The sequence below is a fragment of the Salmo salar genome, chromosome 02 (genome assembly GCF_965601325.2).
Source record: "Salmo salar chromosome 02, fSalSal1, whole genome shotgun sequence".
NCBI lineage: Eukaryota > Metazoa > Chordata > Actinopteri > Salmoniformes > Salmonidae > Salmo > Salmo salar.
The window spans coordinates 92,731,908-92,756,582 of record NC_138292.1 but is presented as its reverse complement, the minus strand read 5'-3'; the positions used below and the strand labels follow the sequence as shown (position 1 = coordinate 92,756,582).

The 24,675-nt window shown below is 40.0% G+C and overlaps 1 protein-coding gene across 1 annotated transcript; it reads left to right on the top strand.

The window, feature by feature from the left end:
* Nucleotides 1-930: 930 nt before the first annotated feature.
* On the top strand, nt 931-18,687 carry LOC145864262 (uncharacterized). The gene is made up of 2 exons (XM_082969683.1): nt 931-1,030; nt 15,556-18,687. The coding sequence occupies exons 1-2, from the start codon at nt 931-933 to the stop codon at nt 16,572-16,574; spliced, it is 1,119 nt and encodes a 372-aa protein (XP_082825809.1). The 3' UTR covers nt 16,575-18,687.
* The last annotated feature ends 5,988 nt before the right edge of the window (nt 18,688-24,675 follow it).

Here is a 24,675-nt window from a genome sequence, read left to right as displayed (position 1 = left end):
TTCTATAACTATGGTATTGGTGGGATTAACGTAGGAAACACAACTATTAAATGTGACACTATCTGGGTGTTAGAGATTGCGGGGATTCGCAAATCTGATGAGAAAGGATTAATTACCAATAGGAGGGGGTCGTGTGGCGGCATTACTCAGGTTGCACCGTCTCTTACCATGTTAAAGAACCAAGATAGAGGTATTGCTGATAGTTTTTGGATGTGTGGGAAAAACAAACTTCTGAATGTTCTTCCTGAAGGATGGATTGGGTTGTGTGCGTTAGTCAGAGCAGTCCAACAAGTTGCCATTATTAAAATACCCCAGGTGGAGCACGCTAAAACTAGAACTAAGAGAGAATATGAATCGGATCCTAAAGTGTACCTTGATTCAATTGGACAACCCAGGGGTGTGCCCAATGAGTTTAAAGCCAGGGATGAGGTTAAATCTGGGTTTGAATCTATATTTTTGTGGGTCACACCCAATAAGAACTTAGAGTGGATTAATTATATATATTATAACCAACAAAGATTTATAAATTATACAGACTCTGCTTTGACAGCTTTAGGAGAACAGGTAAAGGCCACAAGCCAGATGACATGGCAAAACAGGGAAGCTCTCAACTGGCTCTTAGCGGAGAAGGGGGGAGTTTGTGTAATGTATGGAGATGCGTGTTGTACTTTTATTCCCAATAACACTGCACCTAATGGAACATTTTCCCTAGCTATGAATAAACTTAAAGGGTTAAGAGTAGAAGTGAAAGCGAATGCTGGGTTTGATTCTCATGTCTGGGATTGGTTGGACCTGGCCTTAGGAAAATGGGGCGCTATGTTTACTAGGCTGGCCATCATGGTGGGTGGAGGCCTGGTGGCATTAGGCGTTGTATTTTGCTGTGTGTTACCTTTAGTTAAATCACTCGTGGTTAAGACTGCTGTTAAGCAGATGTCGGTGCGTGAAGTCAACCCTGAACGAAAAAGGAGGTTAAGAATCAAGTTTAAGGATCATATTTTGGATCCACCTATTGTAGTCAATCCTGTCCCAGGTAACCCTGGACATTATACAAATAAATATGGGAACCCTTGCAATGCTGTTGGAGGTCCCCTTGATTGTCCTTTTGGAAACCCTAACTGTCTCCATGAGGTGATCCGTGGAAGAGGTTATGAGTGCCATGACTGGCGACCTGGTGGGTTTCCGGTGTATGGCACAAACCCCGATTCAGGTGAATTAGTGATTGTTCATGTACACAAAACATGTCCAAAACCTAGGCGTTGCAAGTGGTGCTCCCAAGTTGACATTAATGGACATTTCCATCATCCCGAACCTTTCTTTTGTGCAATGTGCCAAAGAGGGGATTGTCCTATTTGTGCAGATGAGGAGTGTGCCCCTAGGACATAACTCCTGGTATAACTCTGAACAGGCCTAAAGTATATGTTGTCTGTTATGTCTGTTTCATTGGTTTCATACATGTATAAATGTATGCTTTTCTTTAATTAAAAGTTAGTTTTGCCTTCCTAAAATGATGAACATGTATTATACGTTAGGTAACAGAGGATGTTTCCGGTTACAAGTGTCTACGGACCATGTCCTTAATCTTCTAGCAGTCATGAGTAATATGTGCTCAGTACATGTCAGAGAGGTGTCCGCGAGGGAGGATCGTGTTAGAATGTCTCATTTTGGAATGATGTTTGTAATTTTTATTTTTGATCGTTTGGGCCTTGTTCAGATTCATATATTAATCATATATTATATTATTCATATATTATTCGTATATTGCAATATATTCATGCACTACCTTTTAATCATTCTTATCATGTTTATTATTTCTTTTCTTGATATAACTCTTTGTATTATTTCATATATTCTACATAGCTGAGACAACCTCAGGCAAGGCTTTGTACTACATGCTCATGCTTCCTCATAACATATTCATCTGTCATGTGTATCCTCATAGTATATTAATTTGTCACATATATATCCTCATTGCCAATTTTAACTTTAACTGGATCTTTTACTCCGATCCATGTGAGGGGATCTAAGATGTTTGGTCCAGAGTATGATCACGTTTTATCTGTTCACATTCCGTTCCACACACTTACCGGTTGTTGGATTATTATTATTGTTATTATTGTTATTACCCCTATCCTTAAATTCTCCTGGTTAATCATGTTTTGTGTGGGACTAATTAGTCCCAGAGGAGGGATTTATGTGGGAGAAAAGAGAATGTGCTGAGGGAAGGAAAAACAGAGATACATTAATGAAGGGAGGAGGAGATAAACACCTAACCATAAGTAAAGATAACAAGGACAAATAAGTAAGGGTAAGCATGCGATGCATGCATTATTTTTATATCCACGTGAGGAAAGTTTGGCCACCATTATGTTAGAAATAAGAGCAGATATGGGCGTTATCCTCAGATGTGGGCGTTATCCATAGGATTGAAAGATAATGGTGGCAGAAAGCATAAAGGGTTTTTCTTCATTTACATAAAGGATGGACCTATGTATTGTATGTGCATAAAAGCAGAGCTGGGGCCTGAGAAAGTCAGTTGTTCCGCGGACCAGCTCGGCTTTGTTACTTTGTATTAAAGTCTATATTGAATTTACAAGTTCTTGTAAGAGTGTTACTTTTAAGACAATTTTCCACGACACTACAGTGCAGGCTAACTCAGATGAGCTAGCTAGTTGGCTAGCTATCTAGCCAACTTCACATTCTGTATAGATAGATAGCTAAGTCAATGAAATATCACCAGCTACCTAACTTCATATTAGCTAGCTATCTTGATGTATTTATCGCTGTAAAAAACAAACACCAAATACATTTGTAGGTAGCTAGCTAACAGCCATGGAGGAGGGTGAAAGGATAGCAGCCCCAACTGTCAGTGAGAGAGGAGGCTATTCTGGATAGGGCAGGTACTTTTGTGTAGTTCCTGTCCCTAGAAGTGAGGATGGAGATAATAGTAACATAATATTCAGTGTGGTGTAATTTGACTATAATGAAGTCTGTTTCTTGTGAGGTTTTCTGTCCTCAGATAAAGAGCTCTATGAAAGCCAGTCTACATATGAAGAGGTCCCAATGAAGAGCAGTGGTTCTCAGTCCTGGGGACTCAAAGAGGGGCACATTTTTGTTTTTGCCTTCACACTGCACAGCAGATTCAAATGATCAACTCATTATCAAGCTTCAAGTGGTATTTATGTATTCATTTGTGATGCTATCCTTGATATGATCCTGTTATTGTCACATGCTACACATGTACATATGTGTGCCCATGCATCTATCAATCCAATGTTATCATGATTTGTTATCAGGGATATTATACTTTAGTAATCCACAATGACCTGGTGATGTAACAGTCTAATAATTACATTGTCTTCCATATTCCTACAGATACCTTGTAACTGGAGATTCCTTCAAAACGATTGCCTACAGTTACCGTGTAGGGCGCTGCAAGGCTGGGTGACCAGGGTCATCTGGGACTGCCTCCTGGAGGAATTCAGGTGTGTGAAGGCTACCTGTGTCCTGCGTAACTTCATGAGGATGGACACGAGGACCAGGAGGGGATCTGCAGCTCGTCGCCGTGTGCCAGAGGAGGAGTCTGCTGCTCTGCAGGATGTTTCAAGGATGGGGTCCAACAACGCAGCAAGAGAGGCAATCCGTGTGCAGGAGATCTTCACCTCCTACTTCTTCAAAGAGAGTGCTGTTCCCTGACAACACCACAGACAACACTATGCACAACCAAAGGCTCTTTTAAGAGCCATTCACATTGCAATAAGAGTATTCTTCCATTTACTGAGCTATGTCAACTGCAGTTATTCAATTCACAGTTTCTCTCCCTTTGATTTCTACTTCTCAGGTGAGGGTGCTGTTTAGGTAAGGGTGTGATGTCTGTGCAAAAACAAAACAGGCTATTTTAAATCACCCATATTGAAAAAATGTAGAACAATTAGACACCCTATAACCCACACCTAAACACTTATGTATCAATCTGATTGATGGATTGTGTTGTGCAGTAAACAGGCTCAGGTGTATAACTGTGGCTCCTTCCACCTTCAAAGAATAGGCAAGAGGGCCAACCATGGAGAACAGTAAGACACTTCATTATTTCTAAAAAATACGCTATATTGTCCTTGTATGTCCGTTCATGTTTTTCAGCATAAAGTACTCTGCAGCCACTTAGTGTGGTGTGGACACCAGGTGAGGCCACACACAGATTCCTGTTGAACACTGTTGCTTTAACTACCTTATTTTCTCAATAACAGTCTCTCCTTCACTTCATCCCTCTCTCCTCTTCTCCCTAAATCCTCTAGGTTATATCAGCTGTGTCGGTGAACCCCTGCTGCATCTGAACTGGCTACATAGAGGGCACAGCATGATCAGAGGTGAGAGGTCACTTGGTCAGGTCAACAGGAAGTATTATTAAAGAGATGATTTACATTGAAATAGAGATGCAGTAGTCCCAGAGTTAATGATCCAAGGTCAGTTTTGCATTTCACCTCCTGATTGATGACTAACAATTTTAGAATAAAAAATAAAAACACAAGGTTTAAACATGCTCTCTCTCTCCATCTCTCTCGTCTGCAGATATGTTTTGATGTGAGAGGATGCCAACCCCCAGTCCCATCATCACCACCTCACCTGCTTTTAAGAACCTTTGGGCCGACGAGAGACACTATTATGTAATTGTGATGAACTGAGAGAATATTTATGTAGCACTGTGATTCATTAATCATGTGCTGCCTTCCCTGCTCCTATGTGCTTACCTCTTTCCCGTTCTGTCTTTTACACCTCTCTCACCACCTCTTCTTTCTTCCTCTGTTTTTATAATGCACAACAGATGTGCATTGAAGTACAGAATAAACTTGTATTTATAACACTTGGATAATGAGCTTTTCAATAAAGCGTTTCACATTCTCTACTGGTTGAAAATTAAGTCTAATTTGATGAAATACTCCACCTATCCTGTGTTTATCAGATCAATGCAGATGAAGGACATTAGATGTTGAGATGAACCAGTGTTAGAGTATTTACATGATGCATAGGAAGTGTAGTGTTCTGTTGTTTAACATTATATTTCTGTATATATGAATTTACTAGTTCAGTCCTGTTTCTAGTCTATTAGTTAGTGTGTAACCATTGATGTCCCAGGACCAAGATTGGTAAACACTGTTGAAGTGTATAATTGTAATGCATACATGCAGACACAATGTCATTCAAAGACTGGAATTTGATTCTCCTGGTATTGGATATGACTGAAAAATTATCTCAAAGACATTCATACCTAAACTGCACCTTTATTTGCCAAGGTAGAGTACATGATCAGTGAATATATTAAATGTACAGGCTACAATGTGGGGATCTCATGCATGGTAATAACTACATGTATATACGACTTGCATCCTTGGCACAACATTATATTATATTCTACTCAATCCATAGGCTTCATTAATGTCATTCAGGCTGTTTTGAAGTTGATACAACTGGCTATGATAGCTGAGGTTCATAGGTTCTGAACTAATATGTATACCAAACGTTTGGGTCCATACACAGATCGGCTAGATAGCTAGCTACACATCCATAGGCATACAGGTATTATAATCATCCACTGCACAATAAGCAAGAACATAGCTAGCTACGTTATTTCATCTAGCTGAATGGCAAATATCAGCAAGGCAGGCTTACACAATGGTACATTCAATTTACAGTAAATTCTTCAGCTAGCTAGATTCTATACATCCACTGTTTCACAAAACTACCACCTGGTTTGCTGGTTGTTTCAGGAGTCCCTAAAACAACCAGAATTATGCTTTTGTGGCGCGATGGGTAACGATGCTTCGTGGGGTGTCAGTTGTTGATGTGTGCAAGGGTCCCTGGTTCGAGCCCAAGTTTTGGGTCTAAGAGAGGGACGGAACCTACACTGTTACATTACAATTTCAAACTCATGTCACCACACCCATAAAGCTAGTCAGCTAGCTGGCTAATGTGCTGTTGACATCCCTGTCAACTGTACATGTTTCTGCATGATTAGTTATGACATTATAATCCCTTACATTTGCTTCCATCCTAGTATTTCTGTCCGCCATATTTGATCCAGTTCTGTGTAGGGGTACCCCTCTCTCCTAGTATTTCTGTCCACCATCTTTGATCCAGTTCAGTTCTGTGTAGGGGTACCCCTCTCTCCTAGTATTTCTGTCCTCCATCTTTGATCCAGTTCAGTTCTGTGTAGGGGTACCCCTCTCTCCTAGTATTTCTGTCCACCATCGTTGCTGAAGAAAGTCTAACAGTCACTAGTGCAGCAGCATCCTCCCCCGGTCCTAGTGCGGCCCGATAAGTCGTTTAAGATGCGTCCGGTCCTAGTGCGGCCCGGTAAGAAGTTTAAGATGCGATGGAACGGTTGACGAAAAAAATTAATCACAGAAAAAATATATTGACTGATATTGATTTATTTAAGGGGGGCTAATGAATATTTTAGTCCCAGTGGCGTCATTGATTCCAACCCTTTAACTTTTTGTCTTAAAAAAAAAACATTTTAATCAACTGCGTTACCCACTCCAGTCAGCAGATGGCGGTCTGGGAATTTAAGGTAATGCTGTTAGTGTGACGTATAATGTAGTGGACGGAACGCTTCTTTCAACAGCAACAACAGTTATTCAGACACCTCGGTAGCTTGCTAGACAAAATAGCCGAACAATAAAGCTCTTTAGATGCTTTAGTGTATATTAGCCACTGTGTTTTAAACCCACTTCTGTCGTCTAGTTAGTTATCAGATTTAATTTCATATTTACGGCGCTGTTGTTATTAGTCAGCTAGCGGGCTGGTTAAGTTAGCATTAGCCTAGCTAGCTAGCATCCCCGACCATGAGTTCACTAAGCTACTCTCCTCCTGTTAAAGAAGAGGAGGTCTGCTGGACGGAGGAAGAGGAGGATATCACAGTAAAACAACAAGTAGAGGGTGAGGCTGTTACAGTGAAAGAAGAAGAGAAAGACGTTACAGTTAAAGAAGAAAAAGACGCGTTCAGAGTGAAAGAAGAGGAGGATGTTACTGTAAAAGAAGAGGAGGATCCAGTTTATGGAGTGAAAGATGAGGGGGAGATGACTGTTACATCGAAAAAGGAGGAGGAAGAAGAGGAGGAAACTGGATATCTGGGCCCGGTTTCCCAAACGCATCTTAAGGCACCCAATGGTTCTAACGGTGAACTTAGCCATAAGATGGTTTTGAGAAACCATGGTATAAATGTTATCATTTATACCTGTTAATTCACAACCCATCATTTATACCTGTTAATTCATAACCCATCATTTATACCTGTTAGTTCATAACCCATCATTTATACCTGTTAGTTCATAACCCATCATTTATACCTGTTAATTCACAACCCATCATTTATACCTGTTAATTCATAACCCATCATTTATACCTGTTAATTCATAACCCATCATTTATACCTGTTAGTTCATAACCCATCATTTATACCTGTTAGTTCACAACCCATCATTTATAGCTGTTAATTCATAATCCATCATTTATAGCTGTTAATTCACAACCCATAATTTATAGCTGTTAATTCACAACCCATCATTTATACCTGTTAATTCACAACCCATCATTTATACCTGTTAATTCACAACCCATCATTTATACCTGTTAATTCATAACCCATCATTTATACCTGTTAATTCATAACCCATCATTTATACCTTTTGCTTGAAAGGCGTGGTTCAGACAGGCTGGCACGCTCCCTAACCATACTCGGCAGGAACTCATGGGGATCCATAATAAACCCCAGGAAGAGTAGCTGCTGCCTTGGCAGGAACTAATGGGGATCCATAATAAACCCCAGGAAGAGTAGCTGCTGCCTTGGCAGGAACTAATGGGGATCCATAATAAATCCCAGGAAGACTAGCTGCTGCCTTGGCAGGAACTAATGGGGATCCATAATCAATACAAATACTTGTATCAATATATTTGTGTCTCTTTACTCTCGGATTCAAAAAAGCTAATTAGCATCAAAGTAGATGACATGCAAGACAACAAATCCCTACAAGCTCCTGCATGTCATCTCCAACCGACACCTTTCACAGAACAGTTCACTGAATTGTCCATTGAAATAAATGTTGACAATTTAATCATTGCTACATTAAGGCCTGATTGGTGGAGTGCTGCAGCGATGGTTGTCCTTCTGGAAGGCTCTCCCATCTCCACAGAGGAACTCTGGAGCTCTGTCAGAGTGAACATCGGGTTCTTGTTCACCTCCCTGACCAAGGCCCTTCTCCCACGATTTCTCAGTTTGGCCGGGCGGCCGGCTCTAGGAAGAGTCTTGGTGGTTCCAAACTTCTTCCATTTAAAAATGATGGAGGCCACTGTGTTCTTGGGGACCTTCAATGCTGAAGACATTTTTAGGTACCCTTCCCCAGATCTGTGCCTCGACACAATCCTGTCTCAGAGCAATATGGACAATTCCTTTGACCTCATGGCTCAGTTTTTGTTCTGACATGCACTGTCAACTGTGGGATCTTATATAGACAGTTGTGTGCCTTTCCAAATCATGTCTAATCAATTGAATTTACCACAAGTGGACTCCAATCAAGTTGTAGAAACATTTCAAGGAAGATCAATTGAATCAGGATGCATCTGAGCTCAATTTCGAGTCTCATAGCAAAGGGTCTGAATACTTAAGTAAATAAATTTGTAAAAATGTTTTTAAAAAATGATTTTGTTTTGTCATTATGGGGTATTGATTATTCAATTATAAAATGATTCAACTTTAGAATAAGGCTGTAATGTAACTAAATGTTTAAAAAGTGAAGGGGTCTGAATACTTAATGAATGCACTGTATACCCCTTGCAGTTTTGTACACAGTCATGTGATACGTGGTATAGAAGCGTCCAATCTTAGGAGAGTACATGGGAGGCACTATACTGTGTGTCTGCAGGTGTCTATCTGGTTAAAACCACTGTTACAGGAGCCCCTCCACCCTCTGGTGGGATGGATCATGTCTACAGAGAAACCTAGATTCAAATACTTAGATGTGTGTGTAGCTTCCCCGTAGCTCAGTTGGTAGAGCATGGTGTTTGCAACGCCAGGGTTGTGGGTTCGATTCCCACGGGGGGCCAAGTACGAAGAAGAAGAAAAAAAAAATTGTATGAAAAATGAAATGTATGCATTCACTACTGTAAGTCGCTCTGGATAAGAGCGTCTGCTAAATGACTAAAATGTAAATGTAAATGTGTATTGGGTATATGTCGTGAAATTGTTAGATATTACTTATTAGATATTACTGCACTGTCGGAGCTAGAAACACAAGCATTTCACTACACCCACAATAACATCTGCTAAACAAAATGACTCCAAAGGATTTGAATTTGTTAAAAGTCCATATTGATACAGAAACACTAAACCATGATATAGATTTCTTAAGAACAAGTTGATTGACAAAGTCATGAACATTTGGAAGAATTGAATGAACCACATTTTGGCTATGATAAAAGATATGCCTCTGGGGTCAAAATGATCCATGTCAGAAGTATGGTTCAATGCAAATATGTAGTGGGTGTAAAGTTTGTTTTAAATTCTCACTCATTAAATACGAATCAATCAACACATGCTTCTCTTTGAACGACTTAATATAATATTAAACTTTTCTGACATAAGTGAAAAATAAACGTTTGGTTCCTCAACTGCGTTGCCCCCTCCAGTCAGCAGATGGCGATGTGCGTCTTTTAGGTTCAGGCGATGCTGCCAGTGTGACGTATAATCTAGTGGACGGGACGCTCCTTCAACAACAACAGCTAGTCAGACACCTCGGTAGCTTTCTAGCAAACATAGCTACAACATTCACGCTCTTTACACTGGTTTGGTGTATATTAGTCGCTGTGTATTAAACACACTTCTGTCTTATGTACTTGTTGGCCCATTTAATTATATATTTACGTTGTTTGTCAGCTAGCTGGTTTGCTAAGTTAGCTTAGAATAGGCTAGTCGCTAATGCTAGCTAGCTAACATCCCCGACCATGAGTTCACTAAACTACTCTCCTCCTATTAAAGAGGAGGTCTGCTGGACGGAGAAAGAAGCTCTTGTGAAAGAGGAGGAGGAAGAGAAGGATGTTACAATACAAAAACAATTGGAGGGTGAAGCTGTTACCGTGAAAAAAGAAGAGAAAGACGTTTCAGTGAAAGAAGAGGAAGACGCGTTCAGGGTGAAAGAGGAGGATGTTACTGTACAAGAAGAGGAGGATGCTGTTTTTGGAGTGAAAGAGGAGGAGGGGGAGATGACTGTCACATCCAAAAAGGAGGTGGAAGAAGAGGAGGAAACTGGATATCTTGGTCCGGTTTCCCAAACGCATCTTAAGGCGTCCAATGGTTCTAACGGTGAACTTAGCCGTAAGATGGTTTTGAGAAACCGTTCCCTGATTAACACTAGTAAGTACTGTCTTAAATACAGAGGCACAAACTCTGCAGTTGTTGAACTGATGTGTGGTGTTAAAGGGGAAATATGTAATTGCTACATCCATATTTGGACTTTAAATTATAAATTTATAGCCATTGATTATTGAAGAATATAACACATGCCTCATGAGCTTAGTTCAACTGTTGTACCCCATCAGAACCCCAAATAAGCTTTTTTTACTCCAATGTCTAGAAACAATGTAAATCAACACTGTATAGCCCCAACATGGTTAACTATAATGTTGATATCATGGATGGTCAGTCCTTGCATCCATAGGTCTGTCTGTCTGTAGTTACATCTTATTACCAAAACAGTGGTGGGATGACAGATTTGTTATTGTATTTACTGCAGATTGCTGGGTTGTGTGGGTTTTTTGAACAGCAACAAAATGGCTGCCCAGAGGCTTGGTTTGGTAAACAGCTGAGGGATGGGGGAAGGAGAAATGTAACCACTCTCACATTCATAGAGAAAGCTATTGTAGCAACCGTAACTCAACACCTAGCGACCTCGTCAAGAAGTTCAGACATCTTGGTGTAACAGTTATAAGGTGTTGGCTTGACAGTTGCTGGACCCAGGTTTGAGTCCAGCTCAGGGCTACCCCCTGAATTGACTACACTATAAATACAAGGACTGGCCACCCATGAGGTCAAAATTATAGTTTTAACCTGATTTCAAGGCTATATAGTATATTCTATAATTGCCAGTTAAGATTTGCTGTGGGGGTCAAATTGTTGTCAAATTGGAAGTTTACATACACTTATGTTGGAGTCATTAAAACTCGTTTTTCAACCACTCCACACATTTCTTGTTAACTAACTGTAATTTTGGCAAGTCGGTTAGGACATCTACTTTGTGCATGACACAAGTAATTTTTTCAACAGTTGTTTACAGACAGATTATTTCACTTATAATTCACTGTATCACAATTCCAGTGGGTTTGAAGTTTACATACACTAAGTTGACTGTGCCTTTAAACAGCTTGGAGAATTCCAGAGAATTAGGCCATGGCTTTAGAAGCTTCTGATAGGCTAATTGACATAATTTGAGTCAATTGGAGGTGTACCTGTGAATGTGTTTCAAGGCATACCTTCAAACTCGGTGCCTCTTTGCTTGACATCATGGGAATATCAAAAGAAATCAGCCAAGACCTCAGTCTGGTTCATCCTTGGGAGCAATTTCCAAACGCCTGAAGGTACCACGTTCATCTGTACAAACAATAGTACGCAAGTATAAACACCATGGGACCACGCAGCTGTCATACCGCTCAGGAAAGAGACGCGTTCTGTCTCCTAGAGATGAACGTACTTTGGTGCGAAAAGAGCAAATCAATCCCAGAACAACAGCAAAGGACCCTGTGAAGATGCTGGAGGAAACAGGTACAAAAGTATCTATATCCAAAGTAAAACGAGTCCTATATCTGAAAGGCCGCTCAGCAAGGAAGAAGCCACTGCTCCAAAACAGCCATAAAAAAAAGCCAGACTACGGTTTGCAACTGCACATGGGGACAAAGATCGTACTTTTTGGAGAAATGTCCTCTGGTCTGATGAAACTGTTTGGCCGTAATGACCATCGTTATGTTTGGAGGGAAAAGGGGGAGGCTTGCAAGCCAAAGAACACCATCCCAACTGTGAAGCACAGGGGTGGCAGCATCATATTGTGGGGGTGCTTTGCTGCAATAGGGACTAGTGCACTTCACAAAATAGATGGCAGCATGAGGAAGGAAAAGTACGTCGATATATTGAAGCAATATCTCAAGACATCCGTCAGGAAGTTAAAGCTTGGTTGCAAGTGAGTCTTCCATATGGACAATGACCCCAAGCATACTTCCAAAGTTGTGGCAAAATGGCTGAAGGACAACAATGTATTGGAATGGCCATCACAAAGCCCTGACCTCAATCCTATAGAACATTTGTGGGCAGATCTGCAAAAGCGTGTACGAGCAAGGAGACCTACAAACCTGACTCAGTTACACCAACTCTGTCAGGAGGAATGGGCCAAAATTCACCCAACTTATTGTGGGATGCTTGTGGGAGGCTACCCAAAACGTTTGACCCAAGTTAAACAATTTAAAGGCAATACTACCTAATGCTAATTGAGTGTATGTAAACGTCTGACCCACTGGGAATGTGATGAACGAAATAAAAGCTAAAATAAATCATTCTCTCTACTATTATTCTGACATTTCACATTCTTAAAATAAAGTGGTGATCCTACTTGACCTAAGACAGGGAAGAATTTCCACTCGGATTAAATTTGAGGAATTGTGAGAAACTGAGTTTAAATGTATTTGGCTAATGTGTATGTAAACTTCCGACTTCAACTGTATACCTAGATTCAATTACATTAAGGGTGAAACATACCTAGATTCAATAACATTTATATGATTCAATAACATTCATGAATTGGTTTGAAACCTTTGTTTTAGAACCTTCTCAAAGTTGGTGCCTTGACGGTTTCTCACTCGTACCCTGACTTTTTAAAAGGGATTTTGGGACAATTAGCTTAGTTTATGACGTGTGTTTTAGGAACTGCGTGTCACAGCATGACAATGTGAACATTTGAATAAAGCTGTAATTTAACAAAATGTGGAAAAGGGAAGGGGTCTGAACTTTCTGAATGCTCTGTTTTATTACATTTTTCAAACCTTTATTTAACTAGACAAGTCAGTTAAGAACAAATTCTTTTTTACAATGACGGATGATGCTTGGCCAATTGTGCGTCTCCCTATGGGACTCCCAATCACGGCCGGTTGGGATACAGCCAGGATTCGAACCAGGGTCTGTAGTGACGCCTCAAGCACTGAAATGCAGTGCCTTAGACTGCTGCACCACTCGGGAGCCCCAAAATCATGTTCTAGTGCTGTCCCCAACTAAAATAAATCTTGGCCAACCAAGAGTCTAATTTTGTTTCTACCAATCGATTGGTTGAAATTTTCTTATGTGTATTTTTCCATATATAAACACCACCCACGTGTATTAATAAAATAACAATTATTCTCGACCAGGTTGAAATACTATCAGACATCCCCAAATGGGCACATTTATAGGCCTACATTTGTGTACAGGCCAGGTAGATTAATCCTACTTCTATATGTGTAATCAGGTGCCCGTCCTCAGTCAACATTAATAGGAGTGTTTCAAACAAAAGACAATGAATAAATTGACAAAAGATAAGGTCTGGGTGGTCTGCCAGGGGCCGTTTCATTTATTATCCGTTTGGGTCGGCATGGGGAATGATTGTATTTCCCCATAGTATGTTGTACCGAAGTTGACCGACTGAAAGGGAGTGTAACTTTGATTATAATTACTCTTCCATGAAGGAGGGAAACGAGGTACAACACCTGTTTGGCCCCACCCTTTCCTGGGTCGGTGAAGAGAGGTATTAAATTTAAGGAATAAATCCAAGCCTCACGGTCATCACCTGTGGAAGGCGGGGCTTCCAGAGAGGCGTGGATTTAATAGTATGTTGTACCTAGTTTCCCTCCTTCAGGGAACAGTAGTTATAGTCATAACATGTGGATTTAATAGTATGTTGTACCCTAGTTTCCCTCCTTCAGGGAACAGTAGTTATAGTCATAACGTGTGGATTTAATAGTATGTTGTACCTAGTTTCCCTCCTTCAGGGAACAGTAGTTATAGTCATAACGTTACGCTTGTCATATGATGAACTTCAACTTAAATACTGGATCTTGCTGTCGGACAGTTGTTTTGTATTCAGATCTCTGAAATGCTCTCTACCTACGTAACATTTAGTGTCTCCTTATGTTACGCTGGGAAAACAGTTTTCATGGGCACAGAAATCCTAAATCATTTCAGAGTTTGCTAAATCCAATGGTTCTATCCGAGAGTCATCTTAACTTTATTGACAACACCCAAATGGATAGTGTCATTAACGCAGTTCTTCAATAATTACACATAATTCTTAATACTGTAGCTGTTTAGTTCCAGTCACATGTTCAACTGTCATCAGCTGATCCAGGAAATCATTTTCTGAATGACAGTCACATGACAAACATCACGACATGCAACAACAACCAAAGTGCTTCTTCATTCATTACTCTGGTAAAGACAGTTACGCTGTGCTCCATGTTGGATCCAACATCCCTAACAAATGGATGTTTATAATGTGTTATTGTCTGCTTGATTTACAGTGGGGTCTCGTTAGTCTGTTTGGACACAGAGATACTTAGAGTCTTATCTTTCAAATGGTGTAAAATAGTCATATGTTTGAGAAATTGAAGTTATAGCATTTTTAAGGTTTTTGTATTTCGCGCCACGCTATACCATTGGATATTGGTGAGGCGTTCCGCTAGCGGAACGTCTAGATGCAAATGTACAAACCCTCAGTTTCAGGCTGATGGCAAAGCTAGCTAAAGAGCATTTTACTGGTTGAAGTGTTTTTTAAGTATAAATTAGTTGATTTGCGACAATAACACAAACATATTAAGCAGGAGAGTCAAACAAGCCTTACAGTTATAATCCAAAAGTAGTGTGAAATGCACTCATAAGCAACCTGGAAATGGAGGCTATTATTGCTGTCAGCCTATGAGAACTCCCCTGAGTTTTCCCCCATGGTGGTGAATTAGTGAATAGACACAGAGCTTAATGTGAGTTTCCTTGAGTAGCACTCCTGATTTTGTGAGCTGTAATATTCAGAGTGCATTGTGAAAAATGAAAATCTTAGCTCACCATTTTTGTTCCAGGCAGATATACTACATCCATAACTAGTGGTTTCCTCATTACCAGATTTACTACATCCATAACTAGTGGTTTCCTCATTACCAGATATACTACATCCATAACTAGTGGTTTCCTCATTAGCAGATATACTACATCCATAACTAGTGGTTTCCTCATTACCAGATATACTACATCCATAACTAGTGGTTTCCTCATTAGAGTTTCAACAACTTTAATAACTTATTTCTAGTTACTACTAATGTGAAAACAAGACAAAATATGATTGTTGCTAAGTTGACTGTCTTAATTGTCAAATAATTGAACAGACGTCAATTGTTGTACAACTTTATGGGTACGATCTGGCTATCACCTTTTAACTCAAATAAACAATGGATTTCTGCTGTTGTGGGCCTTTAACCATCTGTCTGACTTTGTTGTTCACACAGGAGAGAGGCGGGACAGTCGTGGATCCTCTGGGGAGCCTCAACAACATCATGATGCTGACGAGGCAGAGAAGAGTCTCTCCAGATCAGAACTCCTCAAGAAACACCTGCAGAGATCCACAGGGAAGAGAAGTCACTGCTGCTCTGACTGTGGGAAGAGATTCACCCCATCAGGCATTAAAATTCATCAGAGAATCCACACAGGAGAGAAACCGTATAGCTGTCATCAATGTGGGAAGAGTTTTACCACATCTGGCCATCTGACTCAACACCAGAGAACACACACAGGAGAGAAACCTTATAGCTGTGTTCAATGTGGGAAGAGTTTTGGTCAATCTGGAGCTCTGACAATGCACCAGAGAACACACACAGGAGAGAAACCTTATAGCTGTGATCAATGTGGGAAGAGTTTTGTTCAATCTGGCAATCTGACATCACACCAGAGAACACACACAGGAGAGAAACCGTATAGCTGTGATCAGTGTGAGAAGAGTTTTACTGAGTCTGGGGGTCTGACTAAACACCAGAGAACACACACAGGAGAGAAATCTTATAGCTGTGATCAATGTGGGAAGAGTTTTATTACATCTAACATTCTGACTCAACACAAGATAACACACACAGGAGAGAAATCTTATTGCTGTGATCAATGTGGGAAGAGTTTTGGTCGATCTGGACAACTGACAGTGCACCAGAGAATACACACAGGAGAGAAACCCTATAGCTGTGATCAATGTGGGAAGAGTTTTGCTGCATCTACCAATCTGACTCTACACCAGAGAACACACACAGGAGAGAAACCTTATAGCTGTGGTCAATGTGGGAAGAGTTTTGTTCAATCTGGCCATCTGACAGTGCACCAGAGAACACACACAGGAGAGACACCATATAGCTGTGATCAGTGTGGGAAGAGTTTTACTGAGTCTGGGGGTCTGACTAAACACCAGAGAACACACACAGGAGAGAAACCGAATAGCTGTGATCAGTATGGGAAGAGTTTTTTACTGAGTCTAGTCGTCTGACTAAACACCAGAGTACACACACAGGAGAGAACCCTCATAGCTGTGACCAGAGATAATCTGATAAAAGATCTCTGATCAAATATCAGAAAATACATACATGAAGGAGTTGTTTCATGATATCAATGAACTAATGTCACAATGTAGAATTTTTTAACATTGTAGTAGGAGTATTTTAATGATGTCCCAATGTAGAACCCTAAACGTTTGTCCCCTGTTCTATTGATTTCAACATGATATGGATATTATCCTCAGGGGGAAAATCCAGGCTCTGAATTGAAAGAGTACTATTTATGTGATTTAACAAAAAGTGACTAACAAAAAAGTTGTTACACTTACCACGTTGGTGACCCATTGGAATCAAAATGCAACACTTCAAAATGTATCTAGCTGTTTTCTACAAATTGTCCTCTAGCCAGTGATGTACACATTATTCCCAGATTCCGTGTGGTTTTTGAGCTGTTAGTTTTAACATGACGTGCAACATCATCTCCCTTCTGTCACACAAATGATTTTAGCATGATATCGATGAGTTATGACAAATAAGTGTTGTGTTCCTTTGTTTAGGGACCCCTAAATTTAAATGCATCACTCCAAAATGTAGCTGACTGTCTTCTTCAGGTTGTCCTCTAATCAGTGAGGTAAAATATATCTCCCATTTCCATGTGTTTTTTTAGTTGTGTTAGTTTCAACAGCACGTACAACCTGATTTCCTCCCTAATCGATTATCAGTGATTTATTGCTACTTGTCAAAACAAGGTGCTTGTTTAAAAAAAATACAAGTAATATGATTATTGTGGCAGATGTTTTGTGTATATAGCACATTTTATGTTTAGGTTTTCAATTTATCCCAAACTGTTTCTGCGTATTGGTTATTGATTTGGACACTTTAAAACTGTGTTTTGACATTGGGGCTATTTCATATTTTCATTTCATGTAACATTTAGTAATCATAATTATTAATGCAACCAACTGACAATTTTTGGTACAATTATATTGACATTGTTACCCTGCTTTTAGAATATCAGGGTTCATTCTCAGATGTGCCAACACAAATGTACTAGAGCATGACATTGGGGACTGGGCCCCGATCCAACAACATGCCTATCTAGTGAACCCTGAAAAGAGAGAGAAGCTCTGCAGTGAGGTGGAAAGTTACTACGGATATTGCAGGAGTTTCCTCTTGAAATCAGACATGTCTATGTCCTATTGGAGATGAGTTTTGTTTGGGCTCGTTCCAAGAGGAGGAGAGTTCTAGAAGCTAAGGAAGGATTGTATAGAAAGAAAAATGAAGGAGAAAAGATACTGTATATTATTTAGAAATGTGTTTTTTGTGTTTTGTCTTGTTTTTAATTGTTGACAGCCAGTAGACACCATGTTTATATTGTAGAAGGGAATCAATTGAGTTGATTATAATGTGAAATGGAAGTTGTTTTCTGTTGGTGGTGAGCAAACTTGTCCAAAAGAAATGTAGGATATATTTGTTGTCTTAAGGGGGAAGGTGTTACATGCTTTGATTTTTCCATTTATGTTTTGAGGTTGGACTTTAGCACGTCTAGCTCGTTAGCACGTCTAGCCCGTTAGCACGTAGGACGCACTGATTGGTGTCACCTCGTTAGTCAGTATGTGTTACACCTGTGCTGGCTTGTCCATCTCGTTAGTGGGAAGGTGTTTCACCTGAGCTGGTCCAGGTTCTATTTAAGAGTGTCTGGCCCAGTGCTCCAGTTGTCTTGATACATGTGGAGAGTCAACACTTTTAGTTGCTCCACCTTTTTGGTTTGCTTCCTGTCTTTAAGTTTGGTGTGGGTTTTTCTTTTGTTTTCCTCTTCTTGGGCAGATTTAGTGGGTCTCATGGTGGGTGTCTTTTAGGTCCGAGTTGTTGTTACTAGTCAACTTTCAGTTTCCCAAGCTTATATTTTGGGTTGGATATTGCATCCAATTAACATTTTCATCAATGGCATTTCCTCATTAGTCTTTCAGTTTAGTCTTCTGTTTTTTTGTGTACTAAATATTTCTGTTTATTTTCAATGTTTTTTAAAATATTTTTCCTGTGAAGCCATTTTGTTGCATCCATGTCTGAAATGTGCTGTATGAATAAAGCTTGATTTTATTTGAACATTTAATGAACCCAATGACTGACCAATCAACAGACTCTTGGTCCCTCTTAGTATGAAAAACAGTATCAATCCCACTTTTCCAGCCTGCTGAAGGCGTGGTGGAGTGGTAAACACCACCCCCGGCTCTACCAGGGGCTTGAGGTGGTCTCCCACAGCTCTGCTTATGTCATGTTCTGTGGCCTTGCTGTTCCATTTCTTGACTGCCCCTGTAACACAGAAACACAGTCATATTATATAAAACACTCAAAGTAATGGATATGGAGCATCTATGGCCTCAGTTACACCTGGCACCTAAATGTGACTTCTGCATTAGGTCTGGATGCACAAAAGTCACAATGTGCTGCATTAGGTTTAGATCTGCCAGGATGGGCATTGTGTTCGGAATTTGAGTCTGGCCACCGAATATGCATCAGCAATGTAAGGAGATGGGGTGAATGAGTAGAGAAAAGTACATTTGACACAAATGACCTTCATAATATCAAAAAAACAAATGTGTGTGTCTGAGGGGAAATTAACTTTCATACAGCCAAAAGGGGTGAGAAATTACACCAATATCAGTGGACAATTTGCACTAATGTAAAGAAACATGGATGATGGAACATATTACCTTTTGCTGACGTGATGAACTGCTAAGGGGACATACATTTTTACCATCTAAACCATGTGTGACCTCTCACCTTTCTGGCTGTAGAAGTGTTCTTCCTAACCAGTCCCTCAACAGCTCTCTGACTGAGCTCCACCCTCACTGGGTCTTCAGAGGAGAGGAAGGCTGAGGAGCAGTGGCGATTTTAACATGTAAATCTTGGTGGGCAAACACAGCACTAAACAATACATTAGTTGCACTATAACGGTGACAAACGGTGCCCACAGACTGTTAAGGCCTACATAAAGCTGTCCCAACACATTACCACTGCTACACCTGGCTATCAGCGGAGCCTTGTCTGGCAGCCAAACAGTTCATTCAGCCTCATTTTCTGCCTTTAAAAAACATAGCTGATATGGCTGACTTGCTTAAACAAATGTGGTTTCTACTGACAATTGAGATGTACAAACTATGGCATAAGGGGATGACAAGCGGATAAGTGGCAATCCGTAATTTTGATTAAGACATTAATGAGCGAGCTAGGACGGATGTAGTTAACATGACTATTTGTTTAGCACTTTTGAAATGTACAGTGACAGAATTCAGAACATGGACCGTTCTTACAGTGTCCTCCCTGTACACCAAGCCAGAACTGTAGGATAAACAAAGGGGGCAAATAAGCAGACAATGAAAGTTCTTACAATATTCAACGATTACATTTCTCTAAAACAGGTTATAGGCTACATGTGCACCAACAAGTCAGAACACTAGGTGAAATTAAGAGTGTAAAATAGACAAATTATTAGTGTGAGGCACATGGGCTACTAACAGCTTACTACACAACATACACTTAGTATTACTTTCTTAGCTACAGTATACATATCTCCCTGGCATATTACATCATTTATGCAGCAGCATACAAGCTATTTTTGGACTCACTGTGTTGTTCTGTGCTCACTTGAACAGGAAGGTGTCCTTCGTGGGCAAATTTTGTCATCAAAGTCTGTCATTCTCTGGATTTATGGTGATTTCAAGACAACTGGAAACTCGGGGGAAAAACAAGGTTGAATCCTGATGATGTCAGTGATCTTCAGGTCGTAGCTCTAGAAAGAGGACCGAGTTCCGGATTTACAATTCCCAGTTGGATGACCGTTCAAAACGTATTTTCCCAGTTGGAGCTTGTTTTTTCCTGAGTTCCCAGTTGTCTTGAACTCACGTTTTCATAGTTCCTGAGTTAACAGTTGTTTTGAGCGTGGCACAAACAATACTTCATTGACAATTCATTATAATTAGGTTTGATTCAGACCCTGCCAGTGTGCCAGGTGGACATTGGGTTTGATTCAGACCCTGTCAGTGTGCCAGGTGGAAATTGGGTTTGATTCAGACCCTGCCAGTGTACAAGGTGGACATTGGGTTTGATTCAAACCCTGCCAGCATGGCCAGAATTGTATTCCAAGGTCGGTAACTTATAACCACAGAACCACCCCAGACCTTTCATGCATGACTAAAAACACCTAAGTATTAGATTTACTGCCATGGTCTAGTATGTCACTGCATCAGACACCATTCACAATGCTGGCTGAGGTACGAGTAAAACATGACATATTATTTCCTAACCATTCACAATGCTGGCTGAGGTACGAGTAAAACATGAAATATTATTTCCTAACCATTCACAATGCTGGCTGAGGTACGAGTAAAACATGAAATATTATTTCCTAACCATTCACAATGCTGGCTGAGGTACGAGTAAAACATGACATATTATTTCCTAACCATTCACAATGCTGGCTGAGGTACGAGTAAAACATGACATATTATTTCCTAACCATTCACAATGCTGGCTGAGGTACGAGTAAAACATGACACATTATTTCCTAACCATTCACAATGCTGGCTGAGGTACGAGTAAAACATGACATATTATTTCCTAACCATTCACAATGCTGGCTGAGGTACGAGTAAAACATGACATATTATTTCCTAACCATTCACAATGCTGGCTGAGGTACGAGTAAAACATGACATATTATTTCCTAACCATTCACAATGCTGGCTGAGGTACGAGTAAAACATGACATATTATTTCCTAACCATTCACAATGCTGGCTGAGGTACGAGTAAAACATGACATATTATTTCCTAACCATTCACAATGCTGGCTGAGGTACGAGTAAAACATGACATATTATTTCCTAATTGTAAAAAAAATCCCCCCTCCTTAATCAACTGGTCTCTCACTGTTTAACCAGAATAACAGGAGTTGTGTCCTTTAGACTGTTAGTCCATAATCTTATTCAGCTACTTAGATGTCATGTATTGTCATGTTATGTTCTCTATAATGAAACATCACCACTGTAGATGTCATGTATTGTCATGTTCTCTATAATGAAACATCACCACTGTAGATGTCATGTATTGTCATGTTCTCTATAATGAAACATCACCACTGTAGATGTCATGTATTGTCATGTTATGTTCTCTATAATGAAACATCACCACTGTAGATGTCATGTATTGTCATGTTATGTTCTCTATAATGAAACATCACCACTGTAGATGTCATGTATTGTCATGTTCTCTATAATGAAACATCACCACTGTAGATGTCATGTATTGTCATGTTATGTTCTCTATAATGAAACATCACCACTGTAGATGTCATGTATTGTTATGTTATGTTCTCTATAATGAAACATCACCACTGTAGATGTCATGTATTGTTATGTTCTCTATAATGAAACATCACCACTGTAGATGTCATGTATTGTCATGTTATGTTCTCTATAATGAAACATCACCACTGTAGATGTCATGTATTGTCATGTTATGTTCTCTATAATGAAACATCACCACTGTAGATGTCATGTATTGTTATGTTCTCTATAATGAAACATCACCACTGTAGATGTCATGTATTGTCATGTTATGTTCTCTATAATGAAACATCACCACTGTAGATGTCATGTATTGTCATGTTCTCTATAATGAAACATCACCACTGTAGATGTCATGTATTGTCATGTTTTGTTCTCTATAATGAAACATCACCAAGTGAAATAAAGTTGATCAGATATTCTTAATAGACATTAAATAAAAAATGGTTGTTCAGAAATCATTAATTATCATGTTGCTCTCATGAAATTAACTAATATTTCACAATCATTCCCACTGCTTATATTCACATAGAATAATTACAAGGATCATATTTCTCAGTATCATTGACCTGCAGACATCAGACACCACCTCTCCCTTATGCACATGTGACTGAAATGGAACCAATCACTGAAACAGCTTTGATGGCCCAATAAAAAAAACAGCAAGTTTCTGCCAGCCAATTGGATAATTCCAGTGCAGTACATGTGTAAAGGGTGTAGAGGGATCATTTCAGTGCAGTACATGTGTAGAGGGAAACTGGAAATCAACCAATCCTCCGTTGCTAATGGAATAGAAAGGTCAAGTGCTTTATTATCTAAAATTGTAAAGTTCTGGGCGACAGAGAGAAATAAAATGGTGCAGTTTGAGGCCATGTGGGAGGATGCAGGAGCTGGAGATGGGGGTGTGTTCTAGTGGGTCTGGACAGGTGTGATGTAGTTAATGGTGATGGAGCTGTGTTCTAGTGGGTCTGGGCAGGTGTGATGTAGTTAATGGAGATGGAGGTGTGTTCTAGTGGACAGGTGTGTTGTAGTTAATGGAGATGGAGGTGTGTTCTAGTGGACAGGTGTGTTGTAGTTAATGGAGATGGAGGTGTGTTCTAGTGGACAGGTGTGATGTAGTTAATGGAGATGGAGGTGTGTTCTAGTGGGTCTGGACAGGTGTTATGTAGTTAATGGAGATGGGGGTGTGTTCTAGTGGGTCTGGACAGGTGTGATGTAGTTAATGGAGATGGAGGTGTGTTCTAGTGGACAGGTGTGATGTAGTTAATGGAGATGGAGGTGTGTTCTAGTGGGTCTGGACAGGTGTGATGTAGTTAATGGAGATGGAGGTGTGTTCTAGTGGACAGGTGTGATGTAGTTAATGGAGATGGAGGTGTGTTCTAGTGGGTCTGGACATGTGTGATGTAGTTAATGGAGATGGAGGTGTGTTCTAGTGGGTCTGGGCAGGTGTGATGTAGTTAATGGAGATGGAGGTGTGTTCTAGTGGGTCTGGGCAGGTGTGATGTAGTTAATGGAGATGGAGGTGTGTTCTAGTGGGTCTGGACAGGTGTGATGTAGTTCATGGAGATGGAGGTGTGTTCTAGTGGGTCTGGACAGGTGTGATGTAGTTGATGGAGATAGAGGTGTGTTTAACGTTTGCAAGCTTGAGCTAGATATCGACCTAGTGTGACCTTCCTGGTCCCTCAAGTCAGTGAGTCAACACAGGAAGGAGCAATGGATGGACAGTTCATTTATTTCCAAAGCTGAAATGATGGGACACACACAGTATGGATGAATGATCAGTAGTGATGGGATATAAATAGCACTCCCAAAGCAATTCTCCATAAATCTGCCCTATAATATACTAACAAAAAAAATCAAGATGTCTGTCAAAGTTATTGTGATCATATAGTGGATTTAACAATTCCTAATAATTCTTAATTTACTACAATAAAATAAAAACATAGTTTCCATGTGTAATCTCATATTCACAACATCAGAATAAACTGTCATCCATTTTAGTATCAAAATATATCAAAATAACCTGGAATATTACTCAACGTCCCCCTCTGATGGTGAAGAAGTATAATCCACCTAAACTAACAGAACCGGGCTGATAAACTGGCTGGTGTTCATGAGTTTATAAAACACATACTTTATACATGTCATAAATTACCTGCATTGATGAGACACACAGTGTGGATGAATGATCAGTAGTCAACAGGATATAAATAGCACTCCTAAAGAAGATGCAGTGTGGATGAATGATCAGGATATAAATAGCACTCTTAAAGAAGATGCAGTGTGGATGAATGATCAGTAGTGACAGGATATAAATAGCACTCTTAAAGAAGATGCAGCGTGGATGAATGATCAGGATATAAATAGCACTCCTAAAGAAGATGCAGTGTGGATGAATGATCAGTAGTCGACAGGATATAAATAGCACTCCTAAAGAAGATGCAGTGTGGATGAATGATCAGTAGTCGACAGGATATAAATAGCACTCCTAAAGAAGATGCAGTGTGGATGAATGATCAGGATATAAATAGCACTCCTAAAGAAGATGTAGTGTGGATGAATGATCAGGATATAAATAGCACTCCTAAAGAAGATGCAGTGTGGATGAATGATCAGGATATAAATAGCACTCCTAAAGAAGATGCAGTGTGGATGAATGATCAGGATATAAATAGCACTCCTAAAGAAGATGCAGTGTGGATGAATGATCAGGATATAAATAGCACTCCTAAAGAAGATGCAGTGTG